General features: G+C 39.8%; 1 protein-coding gene across 1 annotated transcript; it reads left to right on the top strand.

Annotated features, from left to right (window-relative positions):
• Positions 1-1228: 1228 nt before the first annotated feature.
• LOC135109566 (transcription factor Adf-1-like) lies at positions 1229-3822 on the top strand. The gene is made up of 3 exons (XM_064020993.1): positions 1229-1573; positions 1708-1833; positions 3028-3822. The coding sequence occupies exons 1-3, from the start codon at positions 1531-1533 to the stop codon at positions 3765-3767; spliced, it is 909 nt and encodes a 302-aa protein (XP_063877063.1). The 5' UTR covers positions 1229-1530; the 3' UTR covers positions 3768-3822.
• The last annotated feature ends 13861 nt before the right edge of the window (positions 3823-17683 follow it).

Genomic DNA, 17683 nt, shown 5'->3' with positions numbered 1-17683 from the left:
AGAGAGAGAGAGAGAGAGAGAGAGAGAGTGTATGCATGGGAAATGAGTCACGTAGCTTTGATAGAGGCAGTGGTGACAACACAGGCACTCCTCGTCTCCGTGGCCTTAGAGCTTGCTAACTCTGTACAGTGGCCATACCCGCCCATGTATGGAGTGTGCTTCACGTGCATGCCTCCCCTCCTCCCGCGGCCTCGCTACACAACACCTTCTTTCTCTCACCACTGATCTGTCCACCTCTCTATTGCAAGAGTTAACCAGTATTGTCAGTCATTCACCCCTTTCTCTGGTTAACTCTGGAACTCCCTGCCAGCTTCTGTACTTCCACCTTCCTGTGACTTTAACTCCTTCACAAGGGAAGCTTCAACACACTTACCCTTCAGTCTTTGACCACCGCTTCGGACCCTATTCGGGGATTGGTATTATTTTTTTTCTTATTATTTGTTTGTTTCCCTTGGCCGGTGTTCCTCCAACAGAAAAAAAATAAAAATAAATAAATAAAACTCCACGTGGCTGGCCAGTCAGCAGTGTGGTGGTCTTGAAGAGGCAGTCTGTCTCAATGTAACTTGCCAGAAATTGTGCTAAAAAATTGTGCTACAGGGAGGGAGGGAGGGAGGGAGGGAGGGAGCGGAAAGGAGATGGTCATTTGTTTATCTGCCTCTCTCTCTCTCTCTCTCTCTCTCTCTCTCTCTCTCTCTCTCTCTCTCTCTCTCTCTCTGTCTGTCTCCTCTTCCTAACCTAACTACTACTACTACTACTACTATCTACTACTGCTACAACAACAACTACTACTACTACTACTACTACTACTACTACTACTAGTGCTGCTACTACTACTACTACTACTACTACTACTGCTACTATTACTATTACTACCACTACTACTACTACTACTACTACTACAACTTTTAACCTAACCCTTTACTCTCCGTCAGATTTGCATCAACCAGCAGCAGCAGCAGTAGCATGTCAGTAGTAGCAGGAGTAGTGAATGGTCACTCGTATGTGGTGACTACTTGGACTATCAGGCCGCCCTTGTAGTGTGCTGGACTATTGGTCAACAAGGAGCCCTGAAAGTTACGTGGTACAAACTATTTCGGCGATAGTAATGTCTGTAAGTAGTAGTAGTAGTTGTAGTAATAGTAATAGTAATAGTAGTTATGCGTGTAATGTCAATATGGTTCATTTTGTAACTGTAATTGGAAAGATTCTTGACTTTGTGTTTCTTAGGGTTGATTCACACTGGCGTTCCGGTCACGTTCCGTTCTCGCTCCGATCACGGTACGGTCGAATATTGTCTCATTAATTTCAGTGCAAGCATTCACACTGGCGTTCACGCTCCGTTCTCGCTCCGATCACGGTCCGGTCACGGTTCCCTCAAAAGATATTTTGACCGGAGCGAGACCGACACGTGAACGGAACTTGATCGCCAGTGTGAACGTTGCCCACGGTCCTGCACCGATCCTGTTCCACTCCAGTCGAGTGTCAGCCTTCATTTAAGTAAGTAGTGTTGCATTTTGGTCCTACCAAATCATGGATAATCCAAAGAAAACACTACAATGGGATCATGCAAAAGGTAGGAAAATGATACAAATACGTATTCTTTTTATTTATCACTGATACAATGACAATGCGTACAGCTAGGATATACATAACTACCAGCTGAATAAAATATTACCTACAAAACTACATTAAATTTTGTGGTTTCAGATGAAATGCTAATAGAATTAGTCAAAGGTAAACCAGAGCTGTATGACCTGACTTCGCTGCACTACAGTGACAACGTGGCGAAAAGAAGAAGCTGGGTCGAAATAAGCAGGCAGATGGGATGTGAAGGTAAGAAATTTCATACAATAGCCTAATATCCACTGTGGAAATGCATTTCCTCTCCTCACTAAACAATTTGCCTGTACAATAATGTTTGCATACTTAACACATTGGCAAGGTACTGAGAGAAAATAAAATATACATTATCAACCGAAGAAAGAAATTCCATATGTATTATAACAGCCAATTATCCACTGCGGAAATGCATCTCCTTGGCTCATTCAACAAATATTCCTACATGAGTTTGTTTGTCTACTTATATTTTATCATTTTGCCAAGCCACTGAACCAGCTGGGGAGCTGAAATAATCTTTCAGTATTTCTCTCACGCCAAAAGCCTCCCTTGTAGCATTTCCCCCTCTTCCTCTCACTGGACGTAAGCCTACTGTGTTTGGAGGCATGTCAACAGTATCTGGTAACGCAACAGCATTTGGGTGTATCAGATTGTGAAGTATGCAAGTTGTTGTAATGATTGCATTAGCGTTATCAGGCGTAGCTTTAAGTTTCCTTAAATATATTCTGAATGTTTGCGCTAGAATGCCAAATGTGCACTCAACTATCCTCCTGGCTCTAGATAATCTATAATTAAAAATCCTCTTCTCAACATTATGTTCAGTCTGTGAACCTGGATAGGGCCTCATCAAATTTCTCTTCAGCGGAAAAGCTTCATCCCCCACTATAACGTATGGTGCAAGCACATCAGTGCCAGGAAGTGCAGCATCTTCTGGTACATTTAACTGTTCATCTTCCAAATATTTGCAAAGGTTGGAATTTTTAAAAATTCCACTGTCACTATTCTTACCATAAGATCCTACATCAACCCATACGAAGCGGTAGTTTGCATCAACCAAAGCTAAAAGGACAACAGAAAATGTCTTCTTATAGTTGAAATATAGGGAGCCACTATTTGCTGGTGCTTCAATTACCACATGTTTACCATCAAGTGTGCCTATGCAGTTTGGGAAATTCCACTGTGTCCAATATTCATTTGCAATTCGTTGCCAGTCTTCTTTACTTGGTGTCGGTATAGCCTCGGCCATAAGGTTTTTCATTATGGCATGACAAACATCCAGTACAGTACCCTGAGTGGTTGAATGGCCTAGACGGTAGCTGAAAGCTAGTGATTTGTAGGAATCCCCCGTAGCCAAAAATCTGCAATGAAACAATGGAGGGAATAACTGATCCGTTTTCTTCTTATTTTCAGGGTCTAAGTGTAAGGAACGCTGGGAATCCCTGCGAGCACAGTATCGTAAACACAAAAATAAGAAAACAAAGAGTGGGCAGGCTGCTGATGGCTTCCAGAAATGGAAGTTTGAGGATCAAATGTCGTTTTTGTTGGCATTTACGAAGGACAGAACACGAGTTACATCTCTGGAAAAGGCTGAAAATGAAGCAGAAGATTCAGATAATTCAGAACACGATGACACACAAGAAAGAGCACTAGGCGACGAGGCTAGTGGTGTTGCACCAGATAGGCCTACACTCCCTCAGCAAGAGCGTCTCACGCGTAAAAGAAAGACACAGGAAAATAACAGTGCATCTGCTACACTTATGAAATACTTATTAGATAAGAAGAAGGAAGAACATGCCCCACAAATAATAGATACTTTCTTTTCATTGATGTCAAATACTGTCAAGAAATTCACTCCAGCTGATCAGCATTATATTAAAACAAAAGTGTTTTTATTAGTAAGTGAAATGGAAGAAAAGTACATTCATTACCAGAGTGAACAGGCATACGCACAGTATGTATGCCCCCAACCTGCAGCATCACCTGCTGTGTCGCAGTACTCCACTTCATCATCTGCAAGTCCTCAACCTATACAACAATTTCATCAAGCAACACGGAGTCAGGAGAACACCCACGGGGTGCCATCACCTCCGCAGCCTGCATGCACTTCACAGTGGTTTAACCAACATCATCCTTCTTCTTTCTCTTCATAATTATTGTAGCCTACAGTCAATGTAACAACAAAAGGAATAATAAATGATGATTATCTGTGCCCTTTATCTTGTGTTTGAGCCTTACAGCAAAATAAATCCGAGTCACATCTTTTCTTTACCTGACACACAGCCAGTTTTTCTCTTGGAGTGAGTGCTTCTCTGAATGGTGTATTTTTTTTTTTTCAGGTCAACCTCAATTTTCGATAGAATTTTTTCAAATGTTGCTTTGTTCATTCTGAAGTACCTATGGAATTTACTTTCATCATCAACAAGATGAGGATACAGAGTATTATATTCGCCCTCAGTCTTCCTATCTTGCAACATAGGATGAACCCACAATCTCTTTCTTTTTCTGTTTTTTTTTTTTCTTCCTCTTCCTCATCAAGTGCAACGGCGATCATTGCCAACTCAGTGTCCGAAAAGTCACACATCCTTCGTAACTGATGGTCAGACTATACTGGTGTCGAGGAAGGGGGAATGACTGGACCGTGAACGGAGCGAGAGCAGACCGTAGGTGTGAATACCCCAGTACCGTGACCGTACCGTGATCGGAGCGAGAACGGAGCGTGACCAGAACGCCAGTGTGAATCAACCCTTAGGCGTGACGTCATTAGAGAAAACGTATGTATTTTAAGGGACACTAGCCTGTACTTCATTATTCCTGTTTATTGCTATTATAAGAGTTTCTTGATAGTTTTACTTGTATATACTATTTAAATCTACTATTCTATTTATTATGTGTAAGTGGGAGATGTCAGAGAAAGAGCCATATTTATAATTTTCATTTGTAAGGTCAATAAGGTCCATTTTATTAAGTAAATTTATAAGATGCTCGACCTTATGTTTCTTATATGAGTGACGTAATTAGAGAAAACGTGTGTCTTTTAAGGAACACTAACCTATACTTCATTAATGTGGTTAGTGTTGTTATACGAGTTTTCCGGTGTATATACTATTTAAATCTACTATTTTGTGTTGTATAATACTATGTTTGAATGGTAGAACTAAGAGAAAGAGCCATATTTGTAATGTTTACATGTAAGGTCAATATGGTCTAGTCTGTAACTGTAATTTGAAGGATTTTCAACCTTTTGTTTCTTAGTAAATTACGTAATTAGAGAAAACGAATCTTCTTTAAGGGGAAACTAAACAACAATGAATTATTCCTCTTTATTCTTAATACTGCAGATATTTGGGTAGTTTTAGGCGAATAGTCTATTTAGACGTAGTGTTTTGTAATGTGCGGCAGTACTAGATGCCACACTGAAGTGGTAGAAGTGAGAGAAGAAGCCTTATTTATGAAATGTGACAGAAAACCTAACAATGAATGGAGGGTGAACAAGGAGGAGCGACAGAGGGAAGAAAGGGGCAAACAAGACGAACAAAAGGAACAACACGAATAGGAGAGAGAGAAGAGGAGGAGGAGGAGGAGGAAGAGAAACTGAAAGATACGGAAGAGAAGGAGGAGCAGGAGGAAGATGAAGAGGAAGAAGAGGAAAACAGAAAGAAAAACTTCGATAACAAAACTCTCTCTCTCTCTCTCTCTCTCTCTCTCTCTCTCTCTCTCTCTCTCTCTCTCTCTCTCTCTCTCAGCCGCTGCAGTAATTTATCACACAGACATTCAAACACCTCGCTCATACCGAGATGAAAAAGATGAAAAATGAACAAATATAAAATAATGATCATGTCATAGTAAAATGAGAATTACGAAAAGAGTGATAAATAAATCATACAATAAATAAAACAAGTGGCAAGTGTCTTATGTTGACACATCCTGTGATCACGCCACTGCACTGCGTCATACTGTCAGTCACGGATTACATTTCGCGCGGTGATCGTGTGCGATAGAGACCAGTCACCCCATACACCCCCATCTGAACCCTCTCAACCTCACCAACCTTCCGTACCACCTCCCTCTCTACATCCTCAACCTTTCTCACCTTCCCACCACTCCCACCCCCGCTCATCTTCACCTGTTCCTGCTATTTTTTCTTGTCAGCTTCCTTCTCTCCCATCATCACCCATCGTTCCTTCCCCTCACCACTCACCCTCACCACCCCCACCACCTCACCCGCTCCCTCATCCCTCACCACCACCCGCACCACCTTCTCCTTCACAATCACCTCCTCCTCCATCTCCCCCGCTCCCTCATCCTTCACCATCACCCTCACCACCACCACCACCACCATCACCGCCACCAGCTGCAGAAGACACATTTGACTCAGTCTTTCAACACTCGTATATTATATCAGTCAGAGGAAGAGGAGCACGTTTACACCACTCCACCATCACCATCTTCTCACGAAAACTAGTAGGTAAAATATAAAGTGCAGTTTGTTTTAGACTGAATATTGGTGTGTAAGGCACAATGGAACCATTCCAGATATGCCCATACATAGTATGTTATGATTATATTTAGTTTTGATGAATGTAGGGGTGGTAGAGTTCAAAGTTTGCCGCACGCGCGGAAATCCCGGACATGGCGCCGGCGCGCGTTTTGACTGCCCATGCCGAAGAGGTTAAGGGGCTCGTAGTAGTGGTGGTGGTGGTGGTTATAAGAACATAAGAAGCGAGGAGACTGCAAGAGGCCAAGTGATGGCCTACACAAGGCAGCTCCTCTATCCACACCATTGGAGCAATCCAACGCCTACCTATCCCATCTATCCTCCCTATCCATGCTCTCATCTAGCCCTTTTTTTAAACTATCTAATGTTTCACCACTAACCACATGTCTACTTAACCTGTTCCAGTTATTAACCACCCTATATATACATAACAACCTTTACCAGTTATATTAAACCTTCTAATACTATAACTAAAGACAGAGACAGACAGAGACATATTTAACACAGACAGACAGACAAAAAAGACAATTTTAACAATAACCTCTACGAGTTATAATATTAATCACTACAACACTATAACAACAACAACAACAACAACAACAACAACATGGCAGCTGTACATATCTGATTAATTAATACCAGAACAAGAGGCAGTGGTATTGTATTTAGTGGTGTGTGTGTGTGTGTGTGTGTGATGTCATGGAGAGATTTGAGACAATAATAAGAATGCCCTATATATATATATATATATATATATATATATATATATATATATATATATATATATATATATATATATATATATATATATATATATATATATATATATATATATATATATATATATGTAAATAATAATAAGAATAATATAATAATAGGAATAATAAGAATAATAATATTTTTTTCACGGTCAACCGTTGGAAGGTCAAACCACCCCTACCCCATCCTCCCTTATCTCTCCCCTACCTCCTCCCCTACCCCATCCTCCCTTATCTCTCCCCTACCTCCCCCCCTCCCCTATCTCTCCCCTACCTCCTCCTCTCCCCTTAACTCCCCTCACCCCCTCCCACCCTCCCTGCCTCGCCTTCGTTTTCATTGTCAAGGTCAAATCTGACAGTTTTACCCCCATCACCAACCCCCCCCCCCTGCGTCCCTGTCTCACTCATTTCAAAACACACACACACACACACACACACACACACGTATCATTACGTAGATGCCGCAGGTAAGATCGATACCATATTAGCTCTGAGCTAGGGAGGTAGGGGAAAGGCTGGCTGTGTCGAGAGACCAGCAGGCGACCAGAAGGTGAATTACACACACACACACACACACACACACACAGACAAACACACACACACACACACACACACACACACACACACACACACACACACACACACACACACACACACACAAGTAATTATGATTTTGGAAGTTTGATTAAATGTCCATTGACCAAATGTCCTTCGTTGAAATGTGGTTTAGCCATCGTTCCGGCCACGGATGAATTTACAAAGACAGACCATTATGAGGAAGGCAGAATTGATGGTGCAATGCAAAAATGTGTAGGACGATACCAAAGTAAACTATTAAAATGTATTTATTTTGCAGTTGCAGAAAGGGATCTGATGATGTCCTCCAAAGCAATATAATATCACCGGAGAAGAATATTGATAGTCCTGTTTGCTTATCCCATAAAAAAAAAAAAAAAAAAAAAAAAAACAATTCTAAGAATAAAAAGTTTGCAAGGTCCTGTGTTGCAGTAAGTGGTGGTGGACAACAGTGTGAAAGTTTGTGTTTTATCTCTTCATAATTTACTTATGCATACATTTTGTATTTAGCACTATGAAAGTTGATAGCAAGTTTTTTGCATGCAGGTCGTGCTGCTTTAAAACCAGGACATTTTTTTTTATTTGACAAATCATTACACAAATGTACACTCCTCAGAACCAGGATATAGAACTGAATGTGAAATTGATGGCTGTTCTAGATCATACAAATCTGTAAAGTATCTACTAAGACACATTCGTTCACATCACGCACTAGTTTATAATTGCCATCTTAATAGAGTGAGGGGGAAGTTTAAAGTTTGTGATGATTCCTTACCTGATCCAGAAATTAGGATTTGTATGCAGAGTGAAGCTGGTGATGCTTGTGTGGAAATGATAACTGACCAAGGAAACGAATGTGCTTCATCACATTTAAATATCAATTGCACCCACGAAATTGTTGCAAGGCTTTTAGCACTGAGAGAGGAGAAGTTGCTCCCTTCTCTAGTTATTAAAGACTTCACTGAACATTTGCAAGACCTTTTGGCTTTGCAGCACACTCAAACTATGAATAAGGTAATAAGTAAACTTAAAGAGGATGGAATTGATCCCAAAACGTTAAATGATCTCATCAATTCCTCATCACCTGCAGGCTTTGTGTGTTTAATATTGAACACCCCAAAAATTGTGAACATTTCCTCCGTTTCACAACATCCCATCTCTTAGGTATCAAGTATGACAAAGGTAACACTTTCAAAAATAAACATCTCTACTCGTAAAACTCAATGAAGTAAAGACAGAATTGACATACAAAAATGCAGAAATCTCATTCCAAATATATTCAACTCCACACATAATGCCTCTCTCTCTCTCTCTCTCTCTCTCTCTCTCTCTCTCTCTCTCTCTCTCTCTCTCTCTCTCTCTCTCTCTCTCTCTCTCTAAATTGGGTAGTATTGTTCGTGTACCATATGATGCATATATTTTTATTTTGTATGCATTTTTTACCTTTTTTTGTATATTTTATTTGTGTATGTTATTGCAAGTGATAGGTGAAGCTTGTTTATTACTGTTGTGAGCATTTCTGTAGATTTGTTTAGTTAGTATATCCCATAGAAATACTCATTTTCTTTTTTTGTGTTGGTTTAAAGGATTAATGGTGACATATGGATATGATCTGGGTTAAAAGCTTGTACAAATAAGGTTAAATGTCTATTTTTGCACTTGTTGTTTCCCTAAAAGTAGTGTGATATAATGATTAGCAGTGGACTAATTAATTATTCTTTACAGGCTCTGCAACTCCTTACATTTCATTTATGTTAACTTGACTTACATTTTTTTTTCCTTTAGTTTATGAATGGGAGGAAGGTTTAATATTCATATCTTAAGAGATGCTTACTTTCTTTTCCACATTGCAAGTTGTAGTGATTAATACTCACAAATGTCTATTATTTACTTAATGGCTTGTCAAAACAGGTGCTTTTTGTGATGATTTCTTTTTTTTTATTTATTTTTTTCTCATACTAGGATGAAGTGTTACTAATGGAGCTTATTGTTTACATCTGTGTTTTATATATCATTACAGTTTTGAGGGGAGCTTTCTGTTAAATGTTCAAGTCAAAACCATTTTATACTATACATGATAACAATTATAGTGTTTTTTTTTCTTTTTTTTTTTTTTTCTTTTTTTTTAATGCAATGAAATGGAGGGAACATTTAATTGTATATGAATATATTGAATTTGTTACCTATTTGTTTCCCTAACCTTGAGACAGCAGTAGCTAGCTGCTAGTATTAAAGGTACTAATGATTCATCATCTGCCTAAGAAAGACTAACTAATTAGTCATTTAATTGACTAACACCTATGATCCACCTTACTAGTGTGGTTAGTAGAAGCAGTGAACAGTACGAAGGCATTAGTCAGATATATTGGAGTAAGTTGAGTGCTCAGTTAGTCACAAATTGACTAACATTATGTTTGTCACTGTGACTAATGCTGCCACTCGTTCTAGACCCCATGGCTTTTACTAAGAAAAGTTTGTCAGCACGACTAACTTTGGTTTTGTGTGTGGCGTGAGTGTATCAGGCAGCGGGGAGTGAGAAGGTGAAGCTTGCGTTGCCTTAGGAAATCCAAGCTTGCTGTGCAGTTTGAAAGGAAGGAACAGCAAAGTATTAGAACAGGTGGGTGTGACACGGGATGAAGCTAATGAGCTGCTGGGATTGGGGAAAGCTGGAAAAATGGTGGTTAGGGTACGTTACGTTAAGTTAGGCTAGGTTAAGTTAGGCTAGGTTAGGTTAGGCTACGTTGAGTTAAGTTAGTGTGGCTGTACTATTGAAAACTTACACACACACACACACACACACACACACACACACACACACACACACACACACACACACACACACACACACACACACACACAGTTATCACCACTAGCCAGCAGGTCTTCCTTGCTACAGGAGATACACAAGAACTGAAGAAATGTAAACTCGCACAATCTCACACAAACTCGCACAATCTCACACAAACTCGCACAATCTCACACAAACTCGCACAATCTCACACAAACTCGCACAATCTCACACAAACTCGCACAATCTCACACAAACTCGCACAATCTCACACAAACTCGCACATTCTCACACAAACTAGCACATTCTCACACAATCTCACACAGACTCACACAATCTCGCACAAATTCGCACACACTTGCAGAACAGAACAGAACAACAGAACGGATAGGAAGTTTGTGAAGGGTGAACAGGGAAAATGAAAGAGAGTAAGAGATTGAATGTTTGTAAGCAGACCACATTAATTCTTTTGTTTTGTTGACTAATATTGAGACAAACTTGCAAAACTTCCATTAAGAGACAAGAGCGTTGATATGTTTCCGTCACTGAGGACCTCCTGACTGGCTGCACTAGAAAACGGGGAAGTCGAGGCTCTGTTACGGTTTGTGGTGGGTTAACTCACGATAAAAGAACGCAAGAACAAAAAAATAAATGAATAGATAAATAAGGGTTGGTGCAGGAAGCCATCAGACCTTCACGTGGCACTCCCTATATAAAGCACACCATTCTGTCTAATCTTTTAAAGCTCCCTAGTGACTCAGCACCCACAGCCACATTTCGGAGTCCACCTATTCATTCACCACTCTATCTGAGAACCAGTTCCCTACTGTCTATTTCTTAAACGTATATTTTTTTTTTTTCAAGTTTGCACCATTACCTGCAGCCTTACCCTGATTAGAGAGCCTGGACATTTTACCTTTGTTACCCTTGAAATATTGAGGATGTATCTTGCGTTTTCTATGGTTGCGTTAAAAAGAAAATGTGCATTATTACTATCATAATTTTTCTCAAACACTTTACTGCTGGCGATAGTCTTACATGTTCGCGTGCGCTGACTATTCTGACTATCAGGTGGCTCTCGGGCTATCAGCCTACAAGGAGCCGTGAAAGTTACCAAAAACAACTATTTCGCTGATAGTAGTAGTAATAGTAGAAGTAGTAGTAGTAGATTTCTGGCATCTAGCCAAAAATATCTCCAATAACTTTGCTTCTTCTTCTTTCCCTCCTCTATTTCAACCAGATGGCACCACTGCTATCACATCTATTTCTAAAGCTGAACTCTTTGCTCAAACCTTTGCTAAAGACTCTACCTTGGACGATTCCGGGCTTGTTCCTCCTTCTCCTCCACCCTCTGACTACTTCATGCCACGTATTAAAATTCTTCGCAATGATGTTTTCCATGCCCTCGCTGGCCTAAACCCTCGGAAGGCTTATGGACCTGATGGGGTCCCTCCTATTGTTCTCCGAAACTGTGCCTCCGTGCTTGCACCTTGCCTAGTCAAACTCTTTCAGCTCTGTCTGTTAACATCTACCTTTCCTTCTTGCTGGAAGTTTGCCTACATTCAACCTGTTCCTAAAAAGGGTGACCGTTCTAATCCCTCAAACTACCGTCCTATTGCTTTAATTTCCTGCCTATCTAAAGTTTTTGAATGAATCCTCAACAGGAAGATTCTTAAACATCTATCACTTCACAACCTTCTATCTGATCGCCAGTATGGGTTCCGTCAAGGCCGCTCTACTGGTGATCTTCTGGCTTTCCTTACCGATTCTTGGTCATCTTCTTTTAGAGATTTTGGTGAAACTTTTGCTGTTGCCTTGGACATATCAAAAGCTTTTGATAGAGTCTGGCACAAAGCTTTGATTTCCAAACTACCCTCCTACGGTTTCTATCCTTCTCTCTGTAACTTCATCTCAAGTTTCCTTTCTGACCGTTCTGTTGCTGCTGTGGTAGATGGTCACTGTTCTTCTCCTAAATCTATTAACAGTGGTGTTCCTTAGGGTTCTGTCCTGTCACCCACTCTCTTCTTATTATTCATTAATGATCTTCTAAACCAAACTTCTTGTCCTATCCACTCCTACGCTGATGATACCACCCTGCACTTTTCCACGTCTTTTCATAGACGTCCAACCCTTCAGGAGGTAAACATATCACGCAGGGAAGCCACAGAACGCCTGACTTCTGATCTTTCTAAAATTTCTGATTGGGGCAGAGCAAACTTGGTATTGTTCAATGCCTCAAAAACTCAATTCCTCCATCTATCAACTCGACACAACCTTCCAGACAACTATCCCGTCTTCTTCAATGACACTCAACTGTCCCCCTCTTCTACACTGAACATCCTCGGTCTGTCCTTTACTTATAATCTGAACTGGAAACTTCACATCTCATCTCTAGCTAAAACAGCTTCTATGAAGTTAGGTGTTCTGAGACGTCTCCGCCAGTTTTTCTCACCCCCCCCCCCCACGTGCTAACTCTGTACAAGGGCCTTATCCGTCCATGTATGGAGTATGCTTCACATGTTTGGGGGGGTTCCACTCATACTGTTTTCTAGACAGGGTGGAATCAAAAGCTTTTCGTCTCATCAACTCCTCTCCTCTAACTGACTGTCTTCAGCCTCTCTCTCACCGCCGCAATGTTGCATATCTAGCTGTCTTTTACCGCTATTTTCATGCTAACTGCTCTTCTGATCTTGCTAACTGCATGCCTCCCCTCCTTCCGCGGCCTCGCTGCACAAGACTTTCTTCTTTCTCTCACCCCTATTCTGTCCACCTCTCTAACGCAAGAGTTAACCAGTATTCTCAATCATTCATCCCTTTCTCTGGTAAACTCTGGAAGTCCCTGCCTGCTTCTGTATTTCCACCTTCCTATGACTTGAATTCCTTCAAGAGGGAGGTTTCAAGACACTTATCCACCAATTTTTGACCACTGCTTTGACCCTTTTATGGGACTGGCATTTCAGTGGGCATTTTCTTTTTATTAGATTTTTGTTGCCCTTGGCCAGTGTCCTTCCTACATAAAAAAAAAAGTAGTAGTAGTAGTAGTAGTAGTAGTAGTAGTAGTAGTAGTAGTAGTAGTAGTAGTTGTAGAAATCTCCTCCTCCTTTTTCTCTCCCTTTTTTCTATCTATGTGTGTGTGTGTGTGTGTGTGTGTGTGTGTGTGTGTGTGTGTGTGTGTGTGTGTGTGTGTGTGTGTGTGTGTGAGAGAGAGAGAGAGAATTATCTTATAGTTAATTAATTCTCTCTCTCTCTCTCTCTCTCTCTCTCTCTCTCTCTCTCTCTCTCTCTCTCTCTCTCTCTCTCTCTCTCTCTCTCTCTCTCTCTCTCTCTCTCTCTCTCTCTGTACACGTGTATTTTTTCTTTCTTTGTTTTCTTTGTGTAGGAGGGACACTTCCCAAGGGTACCAACAGTGCAGTAACAAACAGGTCCACTGAGGTGCCAGTCTCTAGACAGTCCAAAGTGGTGGTCAGACATTGAAGGCTAAGTGTGTTGAAGCCTCCATCCTGAAAGAGTTCCAGTCACAGGAAGGTGGAAATACAGAGGCAGGCAGGGAGTGAAAGAGTCCACCAGAGAAAGGGATGAATGACTGAGAATACTGGTTAACTCTTGCACTGGGGAGGTGGACAGAATAGTGGTGAAAGACTGAGAATACTGGTTAACTCTTGCACTGGGGAGGTGGACAGAATAGTGGTGAATGACTGAGAATACTGGTTAACTCTTGCACTGGGGAGGTAGACAGAATAGTGGTGAAAGACTGAGAATACTGGTTAACTCTTGCAGTGGGGAGGTGGACAGAATAGTGGTGAAAGACTGAGAATACTGGTTAACTCTTGCAATGGGGAGGTGGACAGAATAGTGGTGTGTTAACTAGTAAAGGATTCACCAACAATAAAAGTGACTGAGATTTGCATAATTCTCCTTTTGTTTAATATTCACAATTATGAGATGTATGAAATTTGAAGCTTTCCTTTGATTTTCTTGTGGTATAGAAAAGACTGGTTGGCTGCACCTCCGTTAATGGCTAATTCATTGAGTTGGAAGCGTTCTGTGGCTACAATGATATTCTCGTCTCTTTTTTTTTATATAATATTGTGAATATTTAGCATTGGTGTATAATCTATGTATTCCTTAGGGTTTTTACTTATATTTTGTACCGTGTTTTTTTGTTTTTTTTTCTTTAATATTGCTTGTGTGGAGAGGTTCCTTGAGGGGTGGTGTGTGTGTGTGTGTGTGTGTGTGTGTGTGTGTGTTTTAGGATGATTACATGTGTGGCTGGAAGAAAGTAATCCCTCCAAGCTATCTGTGTGTGACTCTTCTTGGTGCTGCAGGAGTAAATAGACATCAAGGAAGCCTGGCGGTGACATTACTAACAGAAATGGATAGAAAATATATAGCTACTGCTAAATGTTTTTCATTTTCTTTTGTAGTTGTATAAGAAAACGTAATTTTTTATGGGATACATAAGAATATTAAACAGTATCCAGATTTTCCGGCATATTAAGGCAACTTACCCATTCGTAATTTTTGTACAACATTTTCACATATACCAGAAGAAAGAGAAGAGGTGGCAGACATTTAAATGCCGATGAACCAAAATTATAAATGTTTTCAGATGGAGCAAATGCAATCTTGCTTAACCCAACACAGGAGAAAGCATTAATCGCGTCCAGTGAATTTTACTTTGATGATAATACATTATCAGATATATATGACGAAAGCACACTACTACTTATACTACTACTACTGCTACTACTACTCACATAACAAATATGAATAAAACACCCAGCATGGCGGAGGAGAAAACAGCAAATATCCTCAGTGTTACAACTATTACAATACCACAGCATCCATATTATCTGTTCCGTTCTCTCTCTCCCTATCTCTCCTCCTCCTCCTCCTCCTCCTCCTCCTAACCTAACTACTAGTGCTGCTACTACTACTACTACTATTAACCTAACCCTTTATTCTCCATCAGATTTGCATCAACCATCACCAGCAGCAGTAGCAGCAGCAGCATGGCAGTAGTAGCAGTAGTAGTGAATGGTCACACGTATGTGGTGACTACTTGGACTATCAGGCCGCCCTTGTAGTGTACTGGACTATTGGTCAACAATGAGCCGAGAAAGTTACTTAGTACAACAATTTCGGCGATAGTAGTAGCTGTAAGTAGCAGTAGTAGTTGTAGTAATAGTAGTAGAAATAGTAGTTATGCGTGTAATGTCAATATGGTCCATTTTGAAACTGTAATTGCAAAGATTCTCGACTTTGTTTCTTAAAGGCGTGACGTAATTAGAGAAAACGTATATATTTTAAGGGACACTAGTCTGTACTTCATTATTTCTGTTAATTGCTATTATACGAGTTTTTTTTTATAGTTTTTTTCTTGTATATACTATTTAAATCTACTATTCTGTGATGTTTAATACTACTACTTATTATGTTTAAGTGGGAGCAGTCAGAGAAAGAGCTATATTTATAATTTTTACTTGGAAGATCAATATGGTCCATTTTATTAAGTAAATTTGTAGGATACTCGACCTTATGTTTCTTAAATAAGTGACGTAATTAGAGAAAACGTATGTTTTTAAGGGATACTAACCTATACTTCATTATTCCTGGTTATTGCTATTATATTAGGAAGAGAGAGAGAGAGAGAGAGAGAGAGAGAGAGAGAGAGAGAGAGAGAGAGAGAGAGAGAGAGAGAGAGAGAGAGAGAGGAGAATTTAGTATGTCTTCTATATATGTGTGTTTTCATTATCATCATCTTATTCTTTTCTTCTTCTTCTTCTTCTTCTTCTTCTTCTTCTTATTATTATTATTATTATTATTATTATTATTATTATTATTATTATTATTATTATTATTATTATCATCATCATTATAATAATTATTATTACTATACACACACACTCACACACACAGTAGTAGTAGTAATTATAATAGGAAGAAGAGAAACATGATGATGATGAGGAGGAGGAGAAGGAGGAAGAAAAATTGTTGTACTTTTCTGTAATATATTTCTAAATAACTATAAGTGGAAAAGCAGAACTAATAGTGCACCATGATAGTCCATTAAATTGTTCATCTCTGACTATCGCCATCATCAATTACAAGTTAGTTAATAAAGAGAAAAATTGAAAAAAAATATATAGCATATCAAATTCTAAGACACACAGATACTTTCAACATTTTTTCTGAATATCTAAATAACTACCGCAAAAAAAAAAACAACAATAGTACACCAAGATAGCCCATTAAATTCCCCACATTTTCCTGTCAACACTATTCAAAAAGTACATTTAAAAAAAAAAACATGAAAATAAAAAAAAATCACTTCAAAAACTCACAAAAGACACCGAAGAAAGATCAAGATTCAAGATTGTCAACATAGAACAGAGTTCTACAAGTTCTATGAGTTCTACAAGAATGGTGGGGGGGTAGTGATAGACAGAATGACTGAGTTATTCAACCGAGTGTGGGATGAAGAGAGAGTGCCAAGAAAGTGGAATGAGAGCCGAGTGTGTCTGTTACATAAGGGAGGATTTAAGAGTAAGAATGAGCTGAAGAACTACAGGCCAATTGCATTAGTGAATACAGTAGGTAAAGTTTTCAGTGCAGTGTTGAATGAGAGACTGTGTAAATGGATTGAGAGAGCTGGAGTGCTGGGTGAAGAACAGAATGGTTTTCGTAGGGACAGGAGAGCTGAGGACAATATGTTTGTGGTGAATGAAATGATTGAGAAGAAAAAGAAGGATGGGGGTAAATTGTACCTAGGTTTTTTGGATATAGAGAAAGCTTATGATAGAGTGAACAGAGAAATGTTAGGTAGAGTCTTAGAAAAGATTGGATTGAGTGCAAAGATAGTTAACGTAGTGCAAAGTATGTATGTGGACACAAGAGCTAGATACAGGCTAGGAGACATAGAAACAGACTGGGTGAAGAGTGAGAGAGGAGTTAGGCAGGGCTGTATATTGTCACCAACCCTTTTTAGCCTGTATACAGAGGAGCTAGCAGCCAGGATGAGAAGAATGAATGTAGGGGTAAGTGTGGGGAATGATAAAGTATGTGTGCTCCTTTATGCAGATGATGTAGTTGTTATGAGTGAATCGGCAGATGAGCTTCAAAGTTTGTTGGATGTAGTGGATGGCTATGGTAAAGACTTTGGAGTAAGGTTTAGCAGTGAGAAAAGCAAAGTAATGATTGTGAATAGATCAGAGGATGAAAGTAATGTGGTATGGAGACTTGGAGAGAATGAGTTGAGACAGGTGCAAGAATACAAGTACTTAGGGATGTGGATGAGTCCTAGTGGGTGTGCAAAGGCAAAGAATGAAAAGATAAGTATGCTAAACCAATGGGTAGGTCGATTGGGAAGCGTGGCAAGGATGAGAGCAAGTAAGTATGATGTGTTGAGAGAAGTGTGGAAGAGTGTGGCTGTGCCATGTATAATGTATG

This window comes from Scylla paramamosain, chromosome 19 (genome assembly GCF_035594125.1).
Source record: "Scylla paramamosain isolate STU-SP2022 chromosome 19, ASM3559412v1, whole genome shotgun sequence".
NCBI lineage: Eukaryota > Metazoa > Arthropoda > Malacostraca > Decapoda > Portunidae > Scylla > Scylla paramamosain.
This window is presented reverse-complemented; position numbering and strand designations above follow the sequence as displayed.

What these genes read in the sequence shown, in the direction of transcription:
- LOC135109566 (XM_064020993.1), top strand. Translation starts at nt 1,531, where the DNA reads ATGGATAATCCAAAGAAAACACTACAATGGGATCATGCAAAAG. An exon ending in ACAATGGGATCATGCAAAAG is followed by an intron (nt 1,574 to 1,707) that starts GTAGGAAAATGA and finishes TTGTGGTTTCAG; the next exon opens with ATGAAATGCTAATAGAATTA. An exon ending in CAGGCAGATGGGATGTGAAG is followed by an intron (nt 1,834 to 3,027) that starts GTAAGAAATTTC and finishes TCTTATTTTCAG; the next exon opens with GGTCTAAGTGTAAGGAACGC.